Consider the following 18,363-nt stretch of genomic DNA (forward strand, 5'->3'; position numbering starts at 1 on the left):
CTACCCAACTGAGCTATCCATGCTCACTTACTCTGGTTTTCTTTCTTTCTTTCTTTTTTTTTTTTGAGTTAAGAATAACCTTTTTTTTTTCCTTTTTTAAAATTTCTTTATTGGGGATTAATGTTTTACACTCAACAGTAAATACACTGTTTGTACATGCACAGCGTTTCTCAGTTTTCCACGTTATGTGATGCGGAAACCTTTTTCTGTTTTTAAAGAGCATCAGTTTGGGTTCCAGCAGCAGCAGCAGCAGCAGCAGCACTCCGCCTTGGCCTAACAAAAATGGCAGCAGCAGAAGCGCTATGCCAGTGCGGCATCCCAGAAATATTTGTTGACTGGAAGAATGAAAGAAGGAAATCCTGTTTCCTCATGGAAATAAACCACTGGAGCTACTGAAAAGTATGTTTTCATTTTAATAATAATTTTTGAACAAGTCAAGTAAAAGAAAATCCTGATTTTTTTTCCCCCCTTAACCTAAAGAACACACCAGACACATCACACTGCTGCCAAGGGAAGGCACACATCACGGGGCAGTGCTAGCAAGGGGTTAGGCCATAGAACCTGTGACAGACTCCTCCTAGCTCCATCCTAGAGAAAGTGAAGGAGGAGATGTCATCCTTCTTCACAGCTGAATAGTATTCCATGGTGTGTCTAGGCCACAACTTTCTCAGCCACTCATCTGTTGTTGGGCACCTGGGTTGCTTCCAGGTTTCTGCTGTTACACGTTGTGCTACTGTGAACACAGGTGTACACAGATCTTTCTGGATGGATGTGTTGGGTTCCTTAGGATCTATCCCCAGGAGAGGAATCCTGTGAAGTGAGATCAGCCAGAAAAAGCAGGATGAAGATGGGCTGATCTCACTCGGGGACAGAAGTGGAGACATCAGAACAGAAGTGGAAACACCAAGCAGAACGTGGGCTGGGTTTGGTGTCTTGATCCAAAGTCAAGGACTCTGGTTGGGTGGGTGGGGGGCTTTCAGGTCTCGGTGCTGATGGTGGAGGAGGATCTGGGCTGGGGGGGGTGTGTTTGGCAGAAAACTGAGAAATTTAAATTACCAGAGTTCTGCTCTGCTCTAGCTTATGGTGGTGTGGGGACTGAACCTGGGACTTTGGAGCCTCAAGCACGAGAGTGACTTTGCATAACCATTATGCTGTCTACCTCCCTGCCCCAAACTGATAAATTTTACACAAGTACCAACAACTGTATTTACTGTTGACTGCAAAACATTAATCCCCTCAATACGTTTTTAAAAAATCATAATGAAGTATTTTTATTTTACAAAATCGTGATGGAATCCTTTTCATCAAGAACTAACAACTCCAATAGTCCCATGCTTAGGACTAGGGGAAAAAAAAAGGGGGGGGGGACTCGGGACCCTCAGCTGAGGAGTGTGATCAGAATGCTGCCAGGTGAGGGAACCAGGGGACCTTAATCTCCCGCGGAGGGAGGGACACGGGGCTGAAAAGGAGTCCTGAGCTCGGCTTCCCTGGGAAGAAAACCAAGAGGGAGAATCGCTCATGTGTGCCAGGGGGCTGTTGGGGAGTCAGGAAAATGCCGGAAGCAGGAATGAGGGTGCCGGCTCCCTCAGCTTCCTGTGGACGAGGGAGGAGGAGATGTGTCTAAAAGCACTTAAAAAACTGTGAAACAGACAAGCTGGGTGAACCCTAAGCTCTGCGTGTCGTCCTGCTGGGGACGGGCTCTCTGAAGAAGGGCATTTTCTGCAACTAATTTTAAAGAGTCTGGGGCTGGGGGCTGGGCGGTGGTGGCACACCTGGTTAAGGACCCATGTCTCTATGCACAAGAAGCCAGGTTCGAGTCCCCGCTCCCCATGTGCAGGGGGAAAGTGTCGTAAGCGGTGAAGCAGGCTTGCGAGTGTCTCTCTGTCCCTCTCCCTCTTCATCTCATCTTCCCCTCTCAGTTTCTCTCTGTCTTGTCCAATAAAGAAAAATAACAGGAAAAAATGGCCACTGGGAGCAGCAAATCTGTACTCCAGGCACAGGGCCCCCCGTGATAACCCTGGTCAAAATAAATCAATAGAAAGTATGGGACTCAATAATAGCTCCTGGGAAGGGCACACACTATGGCATGTGTGCTGCCCAGGTTCAAACCCTGGTGACACCTGGGAGGTGCCATGGGGTTGGGGGAAGCCCCAGCAAGGTGGTGTCTCCATGTCCCTTTGTCTCTCTATCTGAAATGAGAATGAAATGTCGGCCCCAAAGCAGTGAAATACACGTGTATGAAGTCCTGGCTCTGCAAACAGCCATGGCAGTAGTGAGTAATACAGAAATACGTTGGCAAGTGAGTGGCAGAAACGAGAGCATCTGACACTGTGGGTAAGGTCCGGCCAGGCAGGTGGTAGAGTGGATACAGATGTGGGCTATCAAGCAGGGGGTACTGAGTTCTGATCCTGGTACCGCACGTGCCAGAGTCATGCTCTGAGGCTTTCTCTCATCGATCAATAAACAACCTTTAAAAAATGTGTATTTCTCGAGCCCCCAGCGGCCCACCTGCAGGGGAGTCGATTTACAAGCAGTGAGGCAGGTCTGCGGGTGTCTTTCTCTCCTCCTCTCTGTCTTCCCCTCCTCTCTCCATTTCTCTCTGTCCTATCCAACAATGATGACAATAATAACAACACAATAAAACCTACAACAACAGTGAAAAACAACAATGGCAACAAAAGGGAAAAAAATAAATATAAAAAATAAAATAATGTATATTTCAACGGAGCTGCCAACACCCATGTCCAGCGGAGAAGCAATGACAGAAGCCAGAACCTCCACCTTCTGCTCCCCATAGAGAATTTGGGTCCAGGCTCCCAGAGGGATAAAGAACAGGGAAGCTTCCAATGGAGGGGATGGGACAGGAACTCTGGTGGTGGGAGCTGTGTGGGATTGTACCCCTGTGATCTTATAATCTTGTTCATCATTATTAAATCACTAATAAAAACATCACATATAGGGAAGTCAAGCAGTGGCGCAGCGGGTTAAGCGCACGTGGCGCAAAGCGCAAGGACCAGCGTAAGGATCCTGGTTCGAGCCCCCGGCTCCCCACCTGCAGGGGAGTCGCTTCACAGGCGGTGAAGCAGGTCTGCAGGTGTCTGTCTTTCTCTCCTCCTCTCTGTCTTCCCTCCTCTCTCCATTTCTCTCTGTCCTATCCAACAGCAACGACATCAACAATAACTACAACAATAAAACAACAAGGACAACAAAATAAAAAAACAAAAAAAACCAAAAACAACATCACGCATATGTCAACAAGGACAGAAATAAAGACAGGAATTAAATACGCATCCATGTTAAACAGCACTCAGGGGACTTTGAGTTAGCCTGCACCTGCCTACATAGGCCCTTCTTCACAGACTCGTCAATAGGACGGGCTGTCCATTGCTTGGTCTGGGTTTCTGTGGGAGAATTATTACTATTTTGTTGTTGTTGCCTTTGTTGTTTACAATTGTTATAGCTATTGATGTTGTTGTTGTTGTTAGGACAGTGAGAAATGGAGAGAGGAGGGGAAGACAGAGAGGGGGAGAGAAAGACAGACACCTGCAGACCTGCTTCACCGCCTGTGAAGCGACTCCCCTGCAGGTGGGGAGCCGGGGGCTCAAACCGGGATCCTTACGCCCGTTCTTGCGCTTTGCACCACTTGTGCTTAACCCGCTGGACCACAGCCCGACTCCCTCTGTGGTGGAATTATTGAAGGAAAGATTCTTGTACTGTAAGGCAGAAACTATTTATAGATATAGATGTACAAAAACACCTGCAGAGAAGCTGAAACCACGAGCACGCAGATAGTCCCTGCCAACCTTCCCAATATAGGTAAAAGGATTCTGTTGAATCTGTCTTATGGTCTCTCTCTCTCTTGATGTTATCTTATAAAATATTAATTCTGGGCACGGGCATTGGTAACTATGCCAGAGGAAGTGGAGACAGAATCGATGCGGGTTATTTCTGTAGCAAAACGATCTGATATTTCTTGTCCCTACAGTGAGTCAGCAGACTTCCCGGCCCTGGAGAGCGAGGCGCCCTGTGCCCGTCCGTCAGACTGAGAATGCACTGCCAGGGACAGACAGACGCAAAGCCGAGGCGCCCTTGAGAGAAGGTGCTTTGTCTCTGGCACGTGGAAACACGTGCAGCCGTGAGGCCTGTGATGATATGATATGAATACCTGGAAAAAAAAATCCAGGACTCCTGCCTGGTTCCCGGGAGAGTAAGTGGTTTCCATGGCGACTCCCTCCTGGACACACTCCTCTTGCTCCTGGAGGAAAAGCTCTTGGCTGATGTACTCCTGCACCTTCTCGTTGGTCATGTTGACACAGAGCTGCAGGGGGAACAGAGGACAGTTCGTGAGGTACCGAGCCTGGGGGCCGGGAGCAGAAATACCGACTTAGAACCCCGGCTGGCAGTCTCTCTCCGGAAAGCCCGGCAGTGGTGCCTGGACATCAGACTGTCCACTTCCCACCATCTGGCGGTGCCATTCAGAGTCTGCTTAGGACATGAAGGAAGGCAGACGACCTCAGCAAAGTGCTTAGTAAATGAGTCATGATGAAGGAGGGCTTCCCGGAGGAAGAGGGCTTCTCCTGTAATCAAAAGGATGTAAGGAGCAGGGGGAAAAAAAAGACCTTTCTAGATTATTACGAAGACACGGGGGGGGGGGGCAGGCGGTGGAGCACTCAGTTAAATGCACACAGTGTGAAGCGTAAGGCCCCACACAAGGATCTGGGTTCAATCCCCGGCTCCCCACCTGCAGAGGGGACATTTCACAAGTGGTGAAACAGGGCTGCAGGTGCCTCTCTTTCTCTATCTCTCTGCCCCCTTCTCTCTCAATTTCTCTCTGTCCTGTCCAATAACATGGAAAAAAATGGCCTCCAGGAGCAGTGGATTCATAGTGCCGGCGCTGAGCCCCAGCGATGACCCTGGAGGCAGAAAAAAAAATCAAAATAAAAAATAAGAAAGGGCGATGTCTACAGTGAAGCCGCAGTGATGGTGTTTACCTGTGTCCTCCTGCCAGCGGTCGTGGGGACACCCCCCTCCCAGGCCTCCAAGCCCCTCTGAAAACTGTGATTAAAGTCTCCGCCGGTGGTCACAGGTGGGGCTGGGGATTCTCAGGAAGTGGGAGGGGAAGTGCAGACAAGGGGGAACCCCTGGCACCTATGTGTGTTGGTGCGATGCAGTCGCACGGAAATAAAGGAAAACAAGAAGGAGACGTGGTCACGGGCGGCGTGATGAGTAAGCCACATATATTGCTCAGTGAAGTAAGTGAGAGAAACCCAGGGAGGCGGGCGGTAGCGCAGCGGGTTAAGTGCACATGGTGCAAAGTGCAGGGACCGGCGTCAGGATCCCGGTTCGAGCCCCCGGCTCCCCACCTGCAGGGGAGTCGCTTCACAGGCGGTGAAGCAGGTCTGCAGGTGTCTGTCTTTCTCTCCCCGTCTCTGTCTTCCCTCCTCTCTCCATTTCTCTCTGTCCTATCCAACAATGACGACAACAATAATAACTACAACAATAAAACAATAAGGACAACTAAAGGGAATAAGTAAATAAATAAATATTAGAAAAAAAAGACATTAAAGCAAAGAAATCCAATAGATGGTTGTAACTTTTCTTATGTTATTTCTTTATCTATCAAATAGAGACAGAGAGACACGTGCAGCCCTGCTTCACCACTCTATTATTGTTATTAGTAGTAGTAACAGTATTGTTACTATCCAGGGTTATCTCTGGGGCTCCATGCCAGCACTGACTGGAGTCCTTATGCTGGTCCTTGCACTTTGATATGTGCTTAACCCAGTGTGCCATCACCCGGGCACCACAAATAAAATATTAAAAAAGCCACTTTCTGCAGCATGAACCTCCAAGCTCCATAGATGGGGCTCACAGAATTCCCGGTTGAACACTGAGCGCTTCCCACGGAGCAAACGCTCCCAAGTCCCACACAGAAGAGACTGATTCTTGCCACCCTGTTAGTGATGGCGTCTCGTCTGAGACAGAGACAGCCGAAGGCCTGCACAGTGTAGGTGTCTGGGCGCCCAGGGCCCCTCACACCCCAGACATTTGACACACGTGCTCGGAGCAGCACTGGAGGAGGCTGAGGGGTGAGACCGGCAGAGAACGAGCTGTGGTCAGGAAGAGCCGCCCAGGAGGCAGGGATGTTCTGGGATTAGAACCCAGGCTGCCGCCTGCACCTCCAGTAACCCCCCACCCTGTTGATAACTTTTATTTTAATTGGGGGTTAATGGCTTATAGACAACAAGTAAATATAGTCACTGGAACATGTGTAAAATTTATCAGTCTTCTGCAAAACACCCTTTCCTCCCTCCAGCCTAAGTCCTCCTCCGCCATCAGCACCAGGACCTGAAAGCCTCCCCGCCACCACCTCCCCAGAGCCCTTGACTTTGGGGCAAGACACCAAACCCAGCCCACGTTCTGTTTAGTGTGTCCCCTTCTGTTCTGATGTCTCCACTTCTGTCCATGAGTGAGATCACCCCAACTTCATCCTGCTCTTTCTGGATGATCTCACTTCACAGGATGCCTTCAAGCTCCATCCCAGAGGAGGGGAAGAAGGTGAATTCATCACTTTTAACAGCTGAGTAGTATTCCATGGTGTATCTAGACCACAGCTTGCTCAGCCACTCATCTGTTGTTGGGCACCTGGGTTGCTTCCAGGTTTTGGCTGTTACACATGGTGCTGCTGTGAACACAGGTGCACACAGATCTTTCTGGATGGGTGTGTTGGGTTCCTTAGGATCTGTCCCCAGGAGAGGAATTGCAGGGTCACAGGGCAGGTCCCCTTCCAGCTTCTGAGAGTCTCCAGATTGCTCTGCACAGGGGCTGGACCAAGGACATTCCCACCAGCAGAGCAGGAGGCTCCTCTGTCCCCACAGCCTCTCCAGCACTTGTTGCTGCTGCCTTTTCTGCTGTGTGACATTCTCACAGGAGTGACGCTGTATCTCAGTGTCGTCTTTATTTGCATCTCTCTGACCATCAGTGACTTGGAGCATTTTTTGCAGAATATCTTTGAGAAGTGCTGAGTGTCTGAATCTGATACCCCCGTCACAGTCTCTCTCTCTCTCTCTCTCTCTCTCTCACACACACACACACACACACACACACACACGCACTCACTCTATGCATTTGTGTTTAATTGAAGAGCAAGCCAGTTAATGGACAGAACATCCTCCCTCTGTCTCCAGACTAGAAACACTTGGAGAGCTTTGAAGCCCAGCTGCGTCAGGGACCTGCTCTAATTGAATTGGTTTGGGGTCGAGGCCAGACGTAGCCCTTTGGTATAATGCTTCCAGTTAATTTTTGACACCAGGGCTCGGCCTGCCCCCCACCCCGCCAGCCCCATCCATCTCCCCAGGGTGAGGCCTGCCAGGCTCTCTTATAGCTTTGCTCCAGACCTGCTTCACCAGGTGACAGACAGAAGGGGAACAGCTGGAGAGATTTTACTCAAGGAATTGGGTTTGTCATGAACACATCTGGGGGAGTGGAGTTTGGAAGGGTACATGAGCTGGCTTATAATTAACTGGTTAGATGCTCCAAGTCACTGATAGTCAGAGAGATGCAAGTAAAGACAACACTGAGATAACGCGTCACTCCTGTGAGAATGTCACACAGCAGAAAAGGCAGCAGCAGCAAATGCTGGAGAGGTTGTGGGGACAAAGGACCCTCCTGCACTGCTGCTGGGAATGTCAGTGGGTCCAGCCCTGTGGAAAGCAGTCTGGAGACTCTCAGAAGACTAGAAGGGGACCTGCCCTATGACCCTGCAATTCCTCTCCTGGGGACAGATCCTAAGGAACCCAACACACCCATCCAGAAAGATCTGTGTGCACCTGTGTTCACAGCAGCACAATGTGTAACAGCCACAACCTGGAAGCCACCCAGGTGTCCAACAACAGATGAGTGGCTGAGCAAGTTGTGGTATATAAATACAATGGAATACTACTCAGCTGTGAAGAAGGATGAAGTCACCTTGTTTGCCTCCTCTGGGATGGGGCTGGGAGGAATCGTGTGAAGTGAGATCAGCCAGAAAGAGCAGGATGAAGATGGGTTGATCTCACTCAGGGACAGAATTGGAGAAATCAGAACAGAAGGGGAAACTCCAAGCAGAATGTGGGCTGGGTTTGGTGTTTTGCCCCAAAGCAAAGGGCTCTGGGGGGTGGGGGGGGGGCTTTCAGGTCCTGGTGTTGATGGTGGAGGAGGACCTGGGATGGGGGAGTGTTTTGCAGAAAACTGAGACATTTTACACATGTGCCAACAGCTGTATTTACTACAAAGCGTTAGTCCTCCAATTAAAAAAATGCAAACTGTGGGAGTCGGCGGTAGCGAAGCAGGTTAAGCGCAGGTGGCGCAAAGCACAAGGACCGGCATAAGGATCCCGGTTCGAGCCTCCGGCTCCCCACCTGCAGGGGAGTCGCTTCACAGGTGGTGAAGCAGATCTGCAGGTGTCTGTCTTTCTCTCCCCCTCTCTGTCTTCCCCTCCTCTCTCCATTTCTCTCTGTCCTAGCCAACAACGATGACATCAATAACAACAATAACCACAACAATAAAACAACATAGGCAACAAAAGGGAAAATAAATAAATATTAGAAAAAATGCAAACTGCGTGAGCTGCCAATTCCTCCTCCCTAGAAGCCCACTAGGGCCAGGGAGACAGCACAGGACTGGCGGACAGGACTTGCATTCAAAGGGTCCCAGGTTTGATCCCCAGCACCACCAAAAGCGAGGGTTGAGTGGTGCTCTGGACAAAATGAATAGACTATTAACACCGAAGTTCACAGCACACAGTTTGTAAGCTTGGGAAGCAATCCAGATGCCTCAGGACAGAGGAGTGACTAAGAAATTTATGTCAGAAAGATAACCATGTGTCCTGGACCCTCCCCTCCCCAGAGCCCTGCCACACTAGGGACAGACAGACAGACATAGGCTGGGGGTGTGGATCCACCTGCCAACACCCATGTCCAGCGGAGAAGCAATGACAGAAGCCAGAACTCCCACCTTCTGCTCCCCATAAAGATCTCTGGTCCATCCTCCCAGAGGGATAAAGAATTGGGAAGCTTCCAGTGGAGGAGATGGGATAGAGTTCTGGGGTTGGAATTGTGTGGAAAAGTACCCCTCTTACCCTATAGTCTTGTCAATATTTCCACTTTATAAATAAGAATTTTAAAAAGCCACAATGGAATACTATACTGCTGTTAAAAGTAATGCCCTCTCCTCTGCCGTGTGTTGGACAGAACTTGAAGTTATCATGCTGTGTGTAGATCAGCCGAGGGAAGGAGCAAGACCGAGGGCTCTCACCCCTGGCTGGGACTCAGGGAACAAGGACAGTGAGTGGAACCTGAAGTTGGCTTGGACTGGGTGTGGCCTGTGGCGTCAAAGCAAAGGACTCTGGGAAGCAGAGACAGGGATGGATGAAGGGATGTTGGAGTCGTGCTGTGTTGGTATGCATGAGACCCCTTCTGTTTCATTTGGTTTAAATCCCCCCTGCTTAACACTATTCTATTTACATAACCACTTCATTCTATTTACATAACTGCTGTTAACAAGCACCACTCTCCCTCCAGGGCATTAGTGGTTCAGTGATAGGATTCTCGCCTACTCCACCCCCTCTCCTTGTCACACCCTGATCCTCTCCTTGTCACACCCTGATCCTCTCCTTGTCACACTCTGATTTTCACCAGTCACTTTTCTCTCCACCCTCTCTATGTCACATCCTGTTTCCACCCTACTTGGCAAGTATATATAAAGACAGCATTGTGAGTTTTACAGTACCTTGAGTTTAGCTTAGCTCGTCTTAGATTGTGCTGCGTCCTGCATGAATAAAGAGATACTGCCTACAGCTCAACCATGAGTCCCTGGTCGTCTGTTCCCCTCCCGTGAAGCCAGCCCGGCGAAAACAACATAGCCCGGTGAAAACAACACTGCTGCATGATGGGGGAGGTGCCTTAGGTGGGGGGCCACGTGCCCCCGAAGCCTTTCAAGGAGACATGAGAGACTGTGCTACCATCCAGCCAGCCCCCAGTAAAGGGAAGGAAAATGAAGCAGCAACCCCAGTGCATGAGTCTGTAGGGGACACTCAGCCGAGCTCATATGCTGCACTTCTCACTCACTTTTTTCATGGACAGAGAGAAGCTGAGAGGGAGTGGGGAGGGGGAGAGAAAGACAGACACCTGCAGACCTGCTTCAGGGATTTTACAGATTCCCCCCTGCAGGTGGGGCCTGGGGGTTTGAACCCTGGACCTTGCCCATAGTACCATGTGCACTCTAACAGGTGTCCCATCAGCTAGAGCCTGGGAGAGATTTCTTGGGGCCCAGAATGTACCCTGATGTCTCCTGATAAAAATATGAAAGATGGGCCATGGCTCGGACCTCAGAACAACCTGAAAGTAGAGCGAGGTCTCTGGACAGGCCTCTGAGAACAAGCTCAGATCGTGAGTGAGGTCTGTCTCTGACTTGTTCCAGCTTTAAGATTCTTCCCTAAGGGCCAGGCGGCGGTGCACCTGATTAAGGACTCACGTTACAGTGTTACAGTGCACAGGGACCCGGGTTCAAGCCCCCGGTCCCCACCTGCAGGGGGAAGCTTCACGAGTGGTGAAGCAGGGCTGCAGAGGTCTCTCTGTCTTCACACCTCCCCCTCCTCTCTCAATTTCTGTCTATCCAATAATAATATATTTTTTAAAAAGACAGACAGTGTGATGACACCGGAATTTTCAATAAAGAGAAATCTTTCAGAAAGTTATTTAGTTGTCAAAGAGAGAAGAGAAAGAGAGAAAGGGAGGAGAGAAAGAGAGGAGAGAGAGAAGAGAGAAGAGATAAAGAGAGGATAGAGAAAGAGAGGAGAGAGAGACGAGAGAGGAGTGAGAGAGGAAAGAGAGGAGAAGAGAGGAGAGGAGAGAGAGGATAGAGAGACGAGAGAGAGAAGAGAGAGCAGAGAGAGAGCAAGAGAGGAGAGAGAAGAGATAAAGAGAGGAGAAAGAGGAGAGAGGAGAGAGAGAAGAGTTAAAGAGAGGAGAGAGAAGAGATAAAGAGAGGAGAAAGAGGAAAGAGAGAGGAGAGAGAGAAGAGTTAAAGAGAGGAGAGAGAAGAGACAAAGAGAGGAGAGGAGAGAGAAGAGATAAAGAGAGGGAGAGAGAGGAGAGAGACACACAGAGAGAGAGGAGAGAGACACACACAGAGAGAGGAGAGAGACACACAGAGAGAGGAGAGAGACACACACAGAGAGAGAGGAGAGAGACACACACAGAGAGAGGAGAGAGACACACAGAGAGAGGAGAGAGACACACACAGAGAGAGAGGAGAGAGACACACACAGAGAGAGGAGAGAGACACACACAGAGAGAGGAGAGAGACACACACAGAGAGAGGAGAGAGACACACAGAGAGAGGAGAGAGACACACACAGAGAGAGAGGAGAGAGACACACACAGAGAGAGAGGAGAGAGACACACACAGAGAGAGGAGAGAGACACACAGAGAGAGGAGAGAGACACACACAGAGAGGAGAGAGACACAGAGAGAGGAGAGAGACACACAGAGAGAGAGAGGAGAGAGAGACACACAGAGAGAGGAGAGAGACACACACAGAGAGAGGAGAGAGACACACACAGAGAGAGGAGAGAGACACACACACAGAGAGGAGAGACACACACAGAGAGAGGAGAGAGACACACAGAGAGAGAGGAGAGAGACACACACACAGAGAGAGGAGAGAGAGACACAGAGAAAGAGAGGAGAGAGACACACACACAGAGAGGAGAGAGACACACACACAGAGAGGAGAGACACACACAGAGAGAGGAGAGAGACACACAGAGAGAGAGGAGAGAGACACACACAGAGAGGAGAGAGACACACACAGAGAGAGGAGAGACACACACAGAGAGAGGAGAGAGACACAGAGAGAGAGGAGAGAGACACAGAGAGAGGAGAGAGACACACACACACACAGAGAGGAGAGAGACACACACAGAGAGAGAGGAGAGAGACACAGAGAGAGAGAGAGAGAGTGAGAATCAGAGCATCACTCCGGCTCCAAGGCCTCAGGGGTTGAACGCAGGATCTCCAGCTTGGAAGCTCAGCATTTCCGGGGCTCTGCCACCTCCAGCCCTGAGACGTTAGCATCCTGCCACGTGCGGATCTTGGAAGGCCCAGCATGACAGACGCCTCTCTCCTGGGCCCACTTTGGGACGGACGGCTTCCGTGCCTGGCCCGCTGTCGGAGTCGGAGTCGGAGTCAGGATCTGGCTGTCTTTCATTTGCTTTTGCTTTCGGTTTTCTCTGTCCTCCCTCCCTCCCTCATTTTTTTTTTTTAACCACCACCAGGGCTATTGCTGGGGCTGGATGCTGACATTATAAATCCACCACTCCCCTCCAGACTTTTTTCTTTTCCTTCTTTTTTTCCTTCCTTCCTTCCTTCCTTCCTTCCTACCTTCCTTCCTTCCTTCCTTTCTCTCTTTCTTTTTGATAAAGAAAGAGAAAACTTGAGATGGAAGGGGGAGAGAGAGACCGAGAGAGGCAGAGACACCTGCAGCCCTGCATCACCGCTGGTGAACCTCCCTCCCCACCCCCACAGGAAGGGGTTAGTCCTGAACCTGGGTCCTTGTGCCTGGTAACAGGCACACTCGGCCGGCTGCAGCACCGACTGCCCTGGCCCCCTCCACCTCTCTGTCCTCCTCCTCAAATCATCTCCCAGGGACCATGTTTTCCCCCCACCCCGGAAATCAAAACCTCTTCCCCCCTCTGCTTTCCTTCAGAGAGTTTAAGCTCCAGACTGTAGGTCGTCAGCCGGTAGAGAGAAGAGTCATTTCACAAGCAAACAGTCATCATTCTGCGCACAGGTAAAACCAGGCTCTCGGACTCCCGGCACCGGAGGCTCACAGAACCAGCTGGAAAGTGGAGAGGGTTCGGGGTGAGCCTGTGCCATCACTCAGACTGGCCGGCACGGCCATGGGGCTCCGGGTCGAGCTCAGGCCACCATGTGTCTGTCCTTTCCTATCCGAAATTGAAATCGAAAACAAGGAAAAGTCTGCTCAGGAGTGGCACTTAGGTGCTAGACCTCAACTCTAGGGAAAAATGAAATAAAGCTGTCAGTCAGAGTTCAGGGCGCCAGCAGGCCGGGCTAGCTTCACGGCGGGAGACAGACGATCAGGGACACACGGCTGAGCGGAGAAGCAGTATTTCTTTATTCACGAGCAGACGCTTCAAAAAACTAATCTAATCTAATCACAACCTGAATCTGTCCTGCATCTCTCTCTTCTGGCGGCAGCGTCAGGAACCCAGCAAGTAGGTAGGATGGGGGCGGGGAGAAGAGAGAAGCGCAAACTAGCAGAGACTAAACCACAGTCTCCCGGAGGCAGGGGGAGTGAGACCAAACCCGTGTAACAGAGTGACCGTGTAAATAGACCACAACGCCAAGCACTGTAACAGAAGGGATCCCAGAGCAGAACTAGAAGCAGAGCAACAGAAAGCAAATTAGTAAAGTCAACAGCTCTGCTTCATACAGTGATCACGCCAGCCATCTACCAGTTCTCATATAAACGATGAACATGTCAGCCAGACAGATACAGAAGTTCATCCTTCCACTTTAAAAAAAATTTTTTTTGCCTCCAGGGTTATCACTGGGGCTCAGTGCCTGCACTACGAATCCACTGCTCCTGGAGGCCATTTTCCCCCTTTTGTTACCCTTGTCATTGTTGTTGTTATTATTGGATAGGACAGAGAGAAATCAACACAGAGAGAAGGGGAGACAAAGAGGGAGAGAGAAAGACACCTGCAGACCTGCTTCACCCTTTGTGAAGCGACTCCCCTGCAGGTAGGGAGCCAGGGGGCTCGAACCGGGATCCTTAAGCTGGTCCTTGCGCTTCATACCACGTGTGAGTAACCCACTGCACTACCACCTGGCCTCCAATCTTTTAACTTTTTACAAGATTTATTTATTTATTTGTTTATGAACTATGGGGAGAAAGAGGAAGGGGGGAGAGATAGGGAGAAAAGAGAGAGGGAGAGAGAATGAGAGAGAGAGGGAGGGAGAAAGTGAGAGGGAGAGAGAGGGAGGGAGGGAGCGAGGAATGGAGAGGGAGGGAAGGAGGGAGAGGGAGGGAGGGAGCCAGAGCATCACTCTGACACTACAGCCTGGGGATCAGTCTCAGGACGCCATGCTCATACATCCACATTGTGGTCTCTGCACCACCTCCTGAGAGTTCAGGTATTTTCATTTGAAAACACCATGACAAACCACTCACTGACTCCGGAGTCCCATCCCGAGCATGGACTCCACTGAGCTCAAAAGAGCTAAGTTACCAGTTGGATGAAACAAGGGCGCTTGTCACATCTTTCCAGAGACCCACTTACTTGTTCAAATTCGTTCTTTTGAAATTCTTCAAACCCAAACACATCCAGGATTCCAATAGCCCAGGTCTGGGAGCTGGAATAAGAGAGAGAGAGACACAGTGAGCAGATGGACAGATAGATGGACTAGAAGCTCTTCCAAGACCCTCGCCCTGGGCTGCTGGAGCTCAGAGACACCCGGCCACTGTCACTGCGGCTCTGAGACCCAAGCCAGGCCGGTCATCTCCTTAGAACCTGCTGAAAAAGCAGTGACTAGGGGCATGTCTCACAGTGGTTACACACACACAGACACACACACACACATACACACACACACACACAGATACACACACACACAGACACAGACACACACACAGACACACACTCACACAGACACACACACACTCACAGACACACACAGATACAGACACACATACAGACACACACACAGACACACACACACAGATACAGACACACATACAGACACACACAGATACACACACAGACACACACACTCACACAGACACACACACAGACAGACACACATAGATACAGACACACACACAGACAGACACACACACAGACACAGACACTCACACACACACACACTCACACACACACAGATACACACACACAGACACAGACACTCACACACACACACAGACACACACACACTCACACACACACACAGACACACTCACACAGACACAGACACACACACAGATACACACACAGACACACACACAGACAGACACACACACAGACAGACAGACACACACACAGATACACACACAGACACACTCACACACACACATAGACACACACAGACAGACAGACACACAGACAGACAGACACACACACAGACAGACAGACACAGACTCACACACACACACAGACACACACACACACACACACACACACACACACACGCACGTGAGTTTTGGTCCTTTGTCCACAAGTTTGGTTTGCTAAGCGTCCAATTGGAAGTACTTTTTCTCCATGTCCCTGCCCCTCCCTAGCCGGCTCCCTTACAACCAGCTCTTCCCTGCAAAGTTCAGACCCTGTTAAGTCACATGGACACTGCCTTCCTCACACACAGGTAACGTGCAAGGTGGACCACAAGCTGGTTCAGACACTGAGCCACTGCATATGCTTTATTTATTTATTTCATTAGTGATTTAATAATGATTCACAAAAATGTAACATAAGAGGGGTACATTCCACACAGCTCCCACCACCAGATTCCCTGTCCCGTCCCCTCCATGGGAAGCGTCCCTGTTCTTTATCCCTCTGGGAGCCTGGACCCACATTCTTTATGGGGAGCAGAAGGTGGGAGTTCTGGCTTCTGTCATTGCTTCTCCGCTGGACATGGGTGTCGGCAGGTGGACCCACACCCCCAGCCTGTGTCTGTCTGTCCCTAGTGGGGCAGGGCTCTGGGGAGGGGAGGCTCCAGGACACATGGGGGAGGTCCTCAGAGCAGATGTCTCATATGCTCTCCACAAAAGCCTTCTTGCTGTTTATTTTTTATTGGCTAGAGACAGAGAGAAATTGAGAGGGGAGGGGAGACAGAGAGGGAAAGAGACAGAGAGACACCCGCAGACCTGCTTCACCTCTCCTAATGTTGTCCCCTTGCAGGTCGGAAGCCGGGGCTTGAACCTGGGTTCTCGTGCCTTGTAGTGTGTGCGCTCAACCACCGCCCAAGCCCCTCAAACAGGCGTTCATTCGCATGGGGCGGCAGTGTTTACAGGACTGTGTGGTAGCAGCGAACAGGGTCACCCTTCTCCAGACGCCTGTGGCCACTCCATGCCCACCCCAACTGCCAGTCCCGTCTCCCTCCTCCCTGCTGTCCCCAGACCCCTTCCACTCTGTCAGCTCAGTTCTGCTCATAAACCCTGGTGTTTTTTTTTTTTTTAAGTCTGGCTTTGACCATGTCCTTATATGAATAGGACCAGCTGTTACTTGTCTGTCTTTCCTTCTTTCTTTCTTTCTTTCTTTCTTTCTTTCTTTCTCTCTCTCTCATTCTTTCTTTTCTTTCTTTCTCTCTCATTCTTTCTTTTCTTTCTTTCTCTCTCATTCTTTCTTTTCTTTCTTTCTTTCTCTCATTCTTTCTTTTCTTTCTTTCTCTCTCATTCTTTCTTTTCTTTCTTTCTTTCTTTCTCTCTCTCTCATTCTTTCTTTTCTTTCTTTCTCTCTCATTCTTTCTTTTCTTTCTTTCTTTCTCTCATTCTTTCTTTTCTTTCTTTCTCTCTCATTCTTTCTTTTCTTTTCTTTCTTTCTCTCATTCTTTCTTTTCTTTCTTTCTCTCTCATTCTTTCTTTTCTTTCTTTCTTTCTTTCTCTCTCTCTCATTCTTTCTTTTCTTTCTTTCTCTCTCATTCTTTCTTTTCTTTCTTTCTTTCTCTCATTCTTTCTTTTCTTTCTTTCTCTCTCATTCTTTCTTTTCTTTCTTTCTTTCTTTCTTTCTCTCTCTCTCATTCTTTCTTTCTTTCTCTTCAGCATCACAAGTGCAAGAAGTATAACTGGTTCCTTTTCTTTTTCTCCTTCCTCCTTTTTTTTTTTTCCCAGTTGTTATTTATAAAATGAATGGAACACAGACGAGACCCTCGGGTTAGAGGGGTACAGTTCCACACAAGTCTCTCTGTTTGTCATCCTGGTTTATTTCACTCAGTGTGACATCACAAATGACCGGGTTCCATCTTTCTAGCAGGAGAACAGTGTGTCGGTCATTGTGAATAGGCGGAATGCTCTGGGGCCAGGCTCTTCCGAGAAAGAGAGAGAGAGAGGGGGAGAGAGAGAGAGAGAGAGAGAGAGAGAGACCACCGCACCAAAGCTTCCTTCAGTGTGGTGGGGGCTGGGTTCACACCTGGCAAAGCAGCACACGCCCCCGTGAGTGACCTCAGCAGCCCTGATTTGCTCCTGACATGTTGAGCAGAGGCTCCATCAATAAGACGGCAGGAGGCCAGTGTGAGAGGGTGAGGGGAGAGGGGTCTCTGCCACACTGCTGGCGGGGAGGGGTGCAGGCTGGTGCCGCCACTGGGGAGCAGAGCGGAGGATCCTTAAACAGACAAACAGACTCGGCTGGAGATGCCGCAGGACCCAGCAATCCCGCTGCCCGGCATTGACCCAAAGGAAATGACACCAATTTGAAAGGATAAACACGCACCCTCCCCCGTGTTCACAGCGGCTTTATTCACAACAGCAAAAACTTGGAAACAGGGAGTCGGGCGGTGGTGCAGCGGGTTAGGCGCAGGTGGCGCAAAGCGCAAGGACCGGCATGAGGATCCCGGTTCGAGCCCCCGGCTCCCCACCTGCAGGGGAGTCACTTCCCAGGCGGTGAAGCAGGTCTGCAGGTGTCTGTCTTTCTCTCCCCCTCTCTGTCTTCCCCTCCTCTCTCCATTTCTCTCTGTCCTATCCAACAACAACGACATCAATAACCACAACAATGTTAAACAACAAGGACAACAAAAGGAAAAATAAATAAATATTTTTTAAAAAACTTGGAAACAACCAAAACACCCCTTCAACAGATGACTGGATACAAAAACTATGGGACTTATACTCAATGGAGTATTATGCAGCAACAAAAAGGGATGATGTTGTGTCCTTGGGGATAAAGTGGATGGAAGTGGAGAAGATGCTCAGTGAAGCCAGCCAGGAGGGGAAGGTTGACTCTTCTATTTTATACTCTTCTTCAAAGTTTATTACTTATTCATTTATTAAATGAGGCCGAGAGGAATTTAGAAGGGAGGAGTAGGGAGAGAGGCACCAGTAGCCCTGCTTCTCCGCTCGTGAAGCCTCTCTCCCTGCAGGTGCGGACCAGGGGCTTGAACCCACGTCCCCTTGCCAACTGTAATGTGTGTGCTTAGCCAGGCTGGCCTGCACCTGTCCCCTTGAAGTTCATTCTTATAAAACTCCAAGGATTTTACTAGTAGCTATGAAAGTAAGTCTTCTGTGCTTCACGCAGGCACCTTCTAGGCAGTGGCGCTATTATGAAATGTAGGCCCCAACCCCATCAGATTTAAAATCTGTGTAACAGCCCTAAA

The 18,363-nt window shown here is 49.8% G+C and overlaps 1 protein-coding gene across 1 annotated transcript in view; it reads right to left on the minus strand.

Annotated features, from left to right (window-relative positions):
• Window positions 1-14,418, minus strand: part of LOC132536321 (unconventional myosin-XVI-like) — a gene marked incomplete at both ends in the record, with an annotated part of 33,431 nt that extends 19,013 nt beyond the window's left edge. The window contains 2 exons of the mRNA XM_060183955.1: window positions 4,166-4,318; window positions 14,346-14,418. Of these exons, the coding sequence (XP_060039938.1) occupies window positions 4,166-4,318; window positions 14,346-14,418 (226 nt within the window). The remainder of the gene's footprint in view (window positions 1-4,165; window positions 4,319-14,345) is intronic.
• Between the last annotated feature and the right edge of the window lie 3,945 nt (window positions 14,419-18,363).

Source organism: Erinaceus europaeus, unplaced genomic scaffold, assembly GCF_950295315.1.
Source record: "Erinaceus europaeus unplaced genomic scaffold, mEriEur2.1 scaffold_887, whole genome shotgun sequence".
NCBI lineage: Eukaryota > Metazoa > Chordata > Mammalia > Eulipotyphla > Erinaceidae > Erinaceus > Erinaceus europaeus.